The sequence below is a fragment of the Amaranthus tricolor genome, chromosome 13 (genome assembly GCF_026212465.1).
Source record: "Amaranthus tricolor cultivar Red isolate AtriRed21 chromosome 13, ASM2621246v1, whole genome shotgun sequence".
Classification (NCBI taxonomy): Eukaryota; Viridiplantae; Streptophyta; class Magnoliopsida; order Caryophyllales; family Amaranthaceae; genus Amaranthus; species Amaranthus tricolor.
Window position 1 is genome coordinate 3,230,274 of NC_080059.1, and position 9,861 is coordinate 3,240,134.

At 37.0% G+C, this 9,861-nt stretch overlaps 1 protein-coding gene across 1 annotated transcript; it reads left to right on the plus strand.

Annotated features, from left to right (window-relative positions):
* Window positions 1-453: 453 nt before the first annotated feature.
* LOC130797965 (uncharacterized) lies at window positions 454-8,694 on the plus strand. Its single transcript, XM_057660771.1, has 10 exons — window positions 454-669; window positions 816-905; window positions 2,018-2,122; window positions 2,398-2,499; window positions 2,625-2,709; window positions 3,745-3,814; window positions 3,948-3,995; window positions 4,213-7,098; window positions 7,227-7,443; window positions 7,725-8,694. The coding sequence occupies exons 1-10, from the start codon at window positions 595-597 to the stop codon at window positions 8,232-8,234; spliced, it is 4,188 nt and encodes a 1,395-aa protein (XP_057516754.1). The 5' UTR covers window positions 454-594; the 3' UTR covers window positions 8,235-8,694.
* Window positions 8,695-9,861: the final 1,167 nt, after the last annotated feature.

Sequence of the window (9,861 nt, forward strand, 5' to 3'; positions counted from 1 at the left end):
GTATAATTTTTTTTTTAAAATTATTTTAATGCGAAAATAGCCCTTAAAAGGGAAAAATTGACTATTTTTTCATAGCCAATCAAAACAGGACAAGTAGCGTGCAGCAGGATTGATTGGGAAAGCTGATGCATTTTCCTTTTCGCGGGCCAATCATGAATTGACACGTGGCAAATGATTTGAAAAAAATTCAGATGACCGTTCTATTGAACGGGTCATCCAAAGATACAATCATCCAACCTTTTCCATGACCCATCTTAAATTAGATTACCATAATAAGGTTTTTCCTTTTTGTTGGGTCATGTGACCTAATATTGGGTCACCATTACAAATGCCCTTACAACAATACAATCTCTGGCTTTTTTTTTTCACTTTTTTTTTATTGCGAGGATTTTACGATTCTTCGCTAAAAAAAGAGATATTTGCATATTCGCGAAGTTTGTCCCGCCAGTAAACCCAAAATTCAAAACCCCCTAAATTATCTATCGCACTGCAACTCCTTACTCCCCCCCGCCCCCCTCCTCCAACTCTCTCTATCTTCCTCAACAAGCTTCTCTCTCCTACCGCCATTATCACTTCTTTTAAAACCTCTCTAAAATGATGTTCAATACTTCCATTTTCTCTAATATGCGTTTCTTCCTTGCTGGATTCACTCCTCAACAATACCTCCAGGTGTGCTCTCTCTCTCTCTCTCTATATATATATATATATATATATATATATATATATATATATATATATAATTATTCTTTCACTTTGATATAGTGTTTTCTTCGGTGATGAATTTTGAACTCGCTTTAATTTTATTGTGGTAAAAGGTGAAATCAAATCTCACTGCTGATGGTGGTGTTGTTGTTGAGGAGTACGGTCTTGATTGTACTCACGTTATCGTCCACAACCTCGTCATTGTACTCTCTAAATCTCTTTTTTTTCTTAATTTATTGGTTTAATTTTGTAATTTTACTTTAGTTATTTGGAGTTTGCTTCTTACTTAAATTTAGTTTTTGGTAGTAATTGCTAAATTGGATCAGTATGTTAAAAAATGGGAATGAAGTTGGAATTAGGGCGTAAAATTGGTAAACTTAAAGTAATTGTATTGAATTTGAAATAACTTTTTTTTTCTTATAAATTCAGTTTCTTTTTAGGAAGTTTAGTTGTTTCGAATGAATTCAGTTCATTTCAATTCTAACAAATCACATTTCGACTAATTAACTACAATAATTTTTTTTTATAATAAATTTGGTATAGTTCATCTGATTTCTAATAAGTCAGGGAGAAGAGGCTAATCCTATAGGCTACTGGGCATATACTGATACTATGTAATAGTTGAACAGTGAATAATGGCTTCATTTCAAGAAAAAAAGAAAAAAGAAGAGGGAAAGGAAATATGATAATCTCGGAATCTAACCTCACAAAGTGAAATCCTAATGAACTACTATAAACTAGAAATATCCTTATTTTGTGTTTTGCTGAATTTTCAAGCTCATAGATACAGTTATTGCGTGTTACCAACAAGTTTATGATACTTGTGATATCATACCGAACACTATAATATTTTAATTTACCTTCCAAATTATTAAAATCACTGATGTAAACGTGTCAAATTGCATCAGAGCTAGGTTAAGATAAAGTCTTGTTAGACTTAGACTTTACAGTATTTTGCACGAAAGGAATTATTTCTGCTTCCGATCAACCCTATTGTGTTGTTGGTTGTGCTAACATTTCAGATGAGCTAAGGTCTTTAAAAACTGTTGCGAATAATATTATTTTCATCCCCTTTCTAATATGTTGCATGGTGATGTATAAATTTAGATAGATGGGAGACACAAATGTTGTGGTTGGTGCTCCACAATTGTGGTTTGATGATTATTTGTTCCCTAAGAGGATATGTCTGTCATCTCCCAGTTATGCTCAAGCCCTATTTCACTTCTCCGAATTGCTGCATGCTTTCTCCAAATTGACTTTTTCATTTTTTCTAAAATACGCGTAATTATTTTCCTGGCCAACTTATGCAATGCAGGATGATCCTGTTTGTGTTGCTGCTATAAAGGATGGGAAGATACTTGTTACAAGTCTATGGGCTGACCATAGTTTAGAGGCTGGAGGACCGGTTGAAACTGACAATGTAAGCTTCTGCACTCTTTTATCTTTGCTCTTTTACTCCATTTCCGTGTCCAAAGCAATGAATTGGTCTTGATGGTAAGAACTGCTTGACAAGATGCGGGGGAGTCTGAGGGTTCAGGACGACACGTATGTGATTATGATTTAATTTACATGCTTTGTCGTATTCTTTGTTGCTGGTACTTTTGTGATTTTGATCTTTCACTGACCTAGTTTTTACTAGTTCTTCAATTGCTTCAGGCTCTTTATTTTTCTTTAATCGGTTTCATGTTTATTCAGATCATGTATAGGCCAGTAAAAGAGCTAACTGGAATTCCAGGCGCAAATAAACTTCTTATATGTTTGACTGGATACCAAGGTCCCGCGAGGGATGACATTATGGTATGTGTTTCATCTAGTGTCCCTCCTTCCCTTGTCATTTTAGTGGTTATCATTAATGACTATTGGTAATGATTATTTCATCATAAAGTAAAGTATCTAATTATTTCCTTTTGATTTCTTTGCAGATAAAGGTGCACTTAATGGGAGCTCAATTTACTAAACCACTTACGGCAAACAAAGTCACTCATCTTATATGCTACAAGTTTGAAGGTTTTTACCCACGTTTTAGTTTCTCTCCCTTCTTTCAAAATATTCCTTGCCAATTGAGTCTATTCCTTAGATCTAAAAAGCACAAGGTGCAAAAGATCCTTAAGCCTAGGCGCAAAGTCCGGGGTGAAGGCGTAAGCTTTTTATAGGCAATAGAAGTTTTTGTAAGAAACAACGGTTTCCTAAACTTCATATTCAAGTGAATTTGGATTTCGAGTTTTATTTCTTTTTCAAATAAACAAGCTCGAGTTAATTACCCAACCCAACGAGGCGCAACGGGCGCACAAGGCGCGGAACACATTGAGGTGCACCTAGGTGCACACCTCATGTAGTAGGTGTTGCCTCACCTAGCTGCTGAGTTATAGCCAAGTCTGAGCTCAAGGCGCACAAGGTGTAAAATGAGACACACTTATTAGTACTAAGGTCTTTCTAGAGGATAAAATATGAATTTTGTGAAGTAGGTATATTCAGCAGATGTTGAATGCATATTTGTGTTTGAACTCATGGTTGCGTTCACTTTCATGAGCGACTTCATTTTGAGTGTAAAATCTTATGCATAAAAATTTATGTCAAATATTTGGCAATTTATTAGTCTACACAATTTTCGGTGTTCACATGTTTATGAAAAACCTTCTTGTGGTTAATGAGATATGTGTAGGATTTTAGTGGTTCAATCCCACCATCAGGTTTCATGATAAACATTGAATATTTTTTATTTTGTTTGTGTTAGTTTTCTCTGGGATTGTCCCTTGAAGAAATATATGCTCTGCTTATTTTTGGAGTGAACTTCCTTGATTGATCACTGTTGATAATTGATCTCATTTTACATTTGGAAAACACTTCATTCTTTATCTATTGTTATAGTTATTTGTTAGTTGCATTGCAGTTGTTCATATGAGTCATACTGAAAAGTAACAGTGGAAAGTTCGACATCATTTCCATTGTTTTTTCAAGGGTTTGATAGCAATGTAATCCAATCCTTTTGTCTTTTCATACACAAGATTCAAATGACATGTTTCTTTTAATTAATTTTGACAGGGGATAAGTATGAGCTGGCTAGGAAGGTACCCTTTACAAAAATTGTGAATCATCAATGGTTGGATGATTGGTATGCCTGAATATTACACCTAAGACGTGGTTTAGAATGACATTTTGAAATCTTTTTCCTAGTTGTTTCACATATAGATCAGGGGTGTTTCCTATGGTTTTCTTCTACCTTTAATCATTGCTTTGTATTGCAGCCTGAAGACTTGGAAAATTCTCCCAGAGGAGCCCTATAGCAATAAAAGGTGAGTTAGTTGAGCGTGAATGTATCTCCCCACCCCAATCCCAAAAGTTATTTAAGCATCAGAGCTCAGAAGCAGCGGTGTTTTCACAAATTTGAGATTTGTGACATTTGAAGTCTTGTTCAATCAAGTAATGAATTTCATAAAAGTTTCCTGTTTGTTTGACTTCCACTCATTTTATTTTGGTAGTTTACTAACATAGTTAAATTCCCTTCTGTAGTGGCTTTGAAGTGGAGATGCAAAATGAAGCTCAAGACTCAGAAGGAGAAAATGGAGATATTTCTGGCAGAAATCGGATCAATATGCAAAATGGTTTAAGGGATTCCAAAAATCACTCTGTGACTCCTAGTAAGCTGTCAATCCCTTCATCAGAGCAAGGATTATCAAAGAGTTCAATTGTTAATGGCGGGAAGCTGCTGAAGTCTGATTTTCGGTCTGAATCTAGAAATGTTAATATTTTGGATAAGCAGCCTGAACATTCCCATAAAGTTCAGTATCAGAAAGATGCTAAATGTGATAATGCTGATGCTCAGATCAAAAATGGCTGCCCACTCACTACTGTGAATGCAATGAATGAAGCTGATTTTGATGGTGAGAAGGCTAATATTTTTAATAGTTCAATGAAAAAACCCCAAAAAACTAGTCTTCCATTGCATGTTCGAGAGGACTCGAAAAGAAAAAATGGAGCAAACTCTCCTTCAAAAAAACCATCTAGATCTAGGGCTTCCTTGCACTCTGCAGGAAAGTTTAGCCAGTCAGGTAGAATGGATGAAAATTTAGCCGAAAAGATTGATGATCCGCCGACCTTCAATTTAGAGACAGACAATGAAGTTGTCTCAGGGTGCACTGGAGCGCAGAGTTCCAAAAGACTTAATGGTTCCTTGCAATCAGCTGTAAGGTTGAGCAATCTAGATGAAAAACTAGAGAAGAGTTTATCTGAAAAGGTGTCTGCTGATGTCTGCTCCTCCACTGTGGGGAAAGACCAGGGAAAAGCAGCTTCAGCATTTGGGACAGTTGCAGGTTCGTTTGATGATAAAGGCTCAAGTGATTTACGGTCTCGAAAGAGGACTGCTGATGGGTCAAATCTGTCTCACACTACAAAAAATCAGAAGTTAACTAGCTCAGCCAGTAAACGAGTTGATGCAGCAGATCCTAAAACTCTTGTTACCCGTAGTTCTGGTAGTAGTCAAACAAGACACGGGTCTGCTTGCCGATCTGCAGATTGTTCATCTCCTAATTTTTCATCTATCAATTCCAGTGCAAAGAATATTGCTTCTAGATCCCCGGCTTTCGATTTGCTTCCCAACAGTGAACCAATCAATACACATGGTGTAACCTGTCCTAACAGCAACAATTGTGCTTTGACTTCACTCGATTTGGGTATTAAAAGGGGTGAACCACAAAATTTGCACCAAAGTGGTACTGCTTCACCTGGAACCAACGGATTAAAGGATATAAAGTCTGGGAGTCATGAGTTGAACTCTGGTGAAAAAACTAACAGCTCTGATTCAAAGCCACCTAGGAGAAAAATGGTGGCTAGGAAAACTCTGGGTTCCAGATCCAAGATAAGTAAAAGAAGTACTGATGTTCAAAGAAGTTCTGTCATTCAAAACTCCTTTCGAGATGATGCAGCCACACGTCCATTAGATCAGGATACTAGAGATGAGCCCACACCTCTTTTTGCTGCCGATAAAGATCTTCTGCCTCCTACAATAGATGATCCCCTTGGCTTAGGTTCTAAACCTCACCTAGATACTAAAGTAAAGGATCGCACAGAACTTTTTGATGATGATACTGAGTCTCCACCTGAATTGGTAGTATGTGATGAGAAGTTTTCTACAGCTGAGCAATTGCATTCAGTGAAATTGAAGACAGGGGAAGCATCTGGCATACAGGTTCTTCAAGCTGAAATCTATAATTCAGATTCTGACCAGAAACATAGGGAAGGAATATCAGTTGCTGAAACCGTTGGTGCACACCAAATCCCGGAGCCTCAGAACAATAAAGCGGTGGTTAAAGCAAAGAAAAAACCTACGTGTGTTGCAAAAGACACGGTCAAGAATGCAGATGATATTGAAGGGGGCAAGAACATAGATAGAGTTAAAGAACAAGTTGTTGGTGCTGCTGGTAAGAAAAGGTGTGGTACTCTGTTGTTGAATAAGTCAAAAAGGCCTGTTGAATATTGTAATGATCATATTAATTTGGGGAAAGAAAAAGAACCTGAATGTAATGATCAATATGCAAATAAAGGTTTAAAAGATTGTGGGAAGTTAGCACTGAAGAAGAGGCTTGGAACTCTGCTTTTAAACAAACCAGAGGGTGTTGTTGATGTGGAGAATGAACATGAGCTTGCCCATCAGGGTGAAGGTCAAAATGATGGTAAACTGTGCCCTGGGGAGCTGGCTGCTATTTCAAACACATTACTCGGTGATGTGGAAGACAAAAACAAAAATGATTCTACTGTTCATAATGGCCAAGGTACGAGTAAGGTCGCAAAACGCCCTGGGATTGGAAAGAAAAGGCGTGGTACTCTGCTGCTGAAAAATTCGGACAGTATTGACACGGAGAAGGAAAATGGGTCCGTTCTTGATGGGGGACAACCCGCTCGGAAGCTGGCTGGTCCATCTGGTGTCTTAGACAAGTCTACAGAACGTGAAAAAGAAAATGTTGCTGTTGTTGGCAACAATCAAGGTAGAGGTAAGGATGGTAAACGTACGGGTAAATTAGTTGGGAAAAAGAGGCGTGGAACTCTGTTGTTAAACAAGTCTGAGGCACTAGTAGACGAGGAAAAAGAAAATGATTCGGTTTCTGAAGATAAAAGTAAATGTGAAATACTAGCTGAGAAGCTGTCTCCTAAGTCCAACCTGACTGCGAACATGAGTGATGCAGCTGAATCGACTTCCTCAAACATTCATGAGGTGAAAGAAGCATACTTTATACTTAGTGGACATAGACTGCAGAGAAAGGAATTCCAACAACTCATCAAGCGCCTCAAAGGAAAAGTTTGCCGAGATTCACATCAATGGTCATATCAAGCATCACATTTCATTGTTCCAGATCCAGTCCGCAGAACAGAGAAGTTCTTTGCTGCAGCAGCTTCTGGGAGGTGAAATTATCAATCATTTACTTTTATTCTGTATAATATTTTGCGAGATTTCCAGCATCCTTCTAGCTGTCTAAAACTCTAATTTGTAGATTGTTTCTGTTAATACATTTTTTATTTCTATCATGCAGTTGGATTCTCAAGACTGATTACTTAACAGCAAGTAGTCAGGCCGAGAAATTATTGCCTGAGGAGCCTTACGAATGGCATAAGAATGGCCTTAATGAAGATGGTGCTATTAGCCTTGAAGCTCCAAGGAAGTGGCGTCTTCTAAAACAGAAGACAGGTCACGGTGCCTTTTATGGCATGCGGATTGTGATATATGGAGAATGCATTGCTCCATCTTTGGTATTTTCTTTCATTTTTTTCCTCAACATTTTTCTCTACTCTTGTTTAAATACTCTGTCTCAAAGCTACGGTAACTGCGATTTTGAGATATCCCAAGCTAGCATACCATCTTTACCCTTTTTTCTTTACTTTTTTGGCACTTTCAAATCTCTGCTCTTAAACAATCAAATGTTGGGACGATGGAGCAACTGAAGTTCTTATATGTTGGTTCTCATTTAAAATGTTATATAAGTTGGTTGTTTTGTAGTAAAGTTCTCATTTGCTGTCAATGTATATATCAGGACACTTTAAAGCGTGTTGTGAAAGCTGGGGATGGGATTATCTTAGCAACTTCTCCACCATACACCCGCTTTCTGGAATCAGAGGTAGATTTCGCCATTGTTAGTCCTGGGATGCCACGAGTTGATATATGGGTTCAAGAGTTCCTCAAACACCAAATTCCATGTGTCTTGGCAGATTACTTAGTGGAATATGTTTGCAAACCCGGTTATTCTCTCGTTAGACATGTTCAATACAATACCCATGAGTGGGCTGCAAAGTCATTTGCAAAACTCTTACGCCTGTCTGAGGAGGTCATACATGATGCTGCTACACCAGATGATCAGATTACTGATGACCTAGCATGTCAAGTATGTGGTTCAACTGATAGAGAGGAAGTGATGTTAATTTGTGGTAGTGAGAATGGTTCCACTGGTTGTGGAATTGGAACTCATATTGATTGTTGTGATCCTCCTCTTGAGAATATCCCTGAAGAAGATTGGTTTTGCCCCCAGTGCGCTGAATCACAATGAACATACCAGGAAAGCCAAATAGAAAAGACGCCTTAAAGAGTACTCATGTTTGGTCCTCCAGACAATGACATGGGTATGAGCTTTCAAGATTTCATTCTTATTTAGATGCGTTGAGATTTCAGATAAATAATGACTTCTTACAAGTGGACACATACTCGTGTCTACACAAATACTTGAGTTCAAGTAACATGGTGTAAATCCCATAAGCAATGTAAATCTTTGTAGGAAGACTTTAGTAACATTATCAAAACTCATCAAGTCATAAGCAGAATTTAAGTTGAAATTGTGCACTACAATTATGATAATGCTGTGTATTTTTCCTTAATTAGATTTTGATGAGCAGGGTGTGTAATGATGTCTGTTAATTTGATTTTTTATGACTTGTATCCTCGACTCTGTTGCATGATGTGTCTGCTTCGTTTCCCCCATATTCAAAGGACACAGCTTTGCGGACATGACTTCATAAAAGGCATAAAATGGCACTTCAAAATTCGATTTGAATTAGAAGCAAACTTAGTCAATTTTGAGATGAGCTACTCTTGTAGAGATAGATCAGTGAGACGACCATAAAAGAAAAAATGTATGTTATTAATTTTTAGGAAAATTCCACGTAGTAACCCTCAGGTTTTGGGTATTCTACGTGGTAACCAAAACTTTTCACCACGCGGTAACACTGAGGTTTACTAACTTCTTCCATTGTGACCTTTTTGCACAGAAAATATTAGCAAACGTTAATTTTGAAGCTTAAAGGTTGCTACTTGCCCATTTATGTGACTTACCATTTTAAATTGCATTAGTTTCTACTTTATCCCCAAACCATAAATCCTAACTCTGCCATTTTTCATCCAAATCACATTTTTTCCCCTAAATTCAAACCCTAGTTTTTTTCGATTGAATCCAAAGTCAATTTTGGGGATTTAGGCTTAGGGCTTTAAGAAAATTGAGAGAATTGTTAGTATGGGAGAGAGAGAGAGAGTTTAGTTGGGGAAATAGGAATTCATCGAATGCAATATACTAGAACATCAAAGTAATGTTTGCTAACATTTTCTGGGTAAAAAGGTCACGGAGAAACAATTTGGTAAACCTCAGGGTTACTGCGTGGATTTTTGAAAAGTTTTGTTTACTACGTGAAAAACCCAAAACATCAAGGTTACCACGTGAAATTTCCCTAATATTTATTATTGGGCTATTTAATTTATGTATGAGGTGTGTTTCACATTGAAACCGTTTCATACAAGAATTTGTATTTTGAGAAATATCTAAAATAGTCAGCAGAAAACCTGCTGTATTAAATCAAGATTGTGTAGTGCATTTTTCAAAATGCTCTTTGTATTTTATCAAGATAATAATTTTGTTAGGATGGTTGTATTAATGATGGCTGTTATTTTGATTTTTGAGTACTTTTGCCTTGGTCTTTGTTGCATAATGGACTTTAGGGAAAAGAGTATGTCTCCTTTATTAAAAGCTTAAGTGCATAAATACTGACCTTTTTTTCCATTTCATTTTATTTAGAAGTATTTTTTAAATGAACTTGCATGATTTGGAAACAGCAGCTTTAATTTACAGATATTTTGGGCCATATAAAAAGGCGTATTAAGGCTGCCCAACATATCAAACAGTTCAAGGG

What these genes read in the sequence shown, in the direction of transcription:
- LOC130797965 (XM_057660771.1), top strand. Translation starts at nt 595, where the DNA reads ATGATGTTCAATACTTCCATTTTCTCTAATATGCGTTTCTTCCTTGCT. An exon ending in GACCGGTTGAAACTGACAAT is followed by an intron (nt 2,123 to 2,397) that starts GTAAGCTTCTGC and finishes ATGTTTATTCAG; the next exon opens with ATCATGTATAGGCCAGTAAA. An exon ending in TATATGCTACAAGTTTGAAG is followed by an intron (nt 2,710 to 3,744) that starts GTTTTTACCCAC and finishes TAATTTTGACAG; the next exon opens with GGGATAAGTATGAGCTGGCT.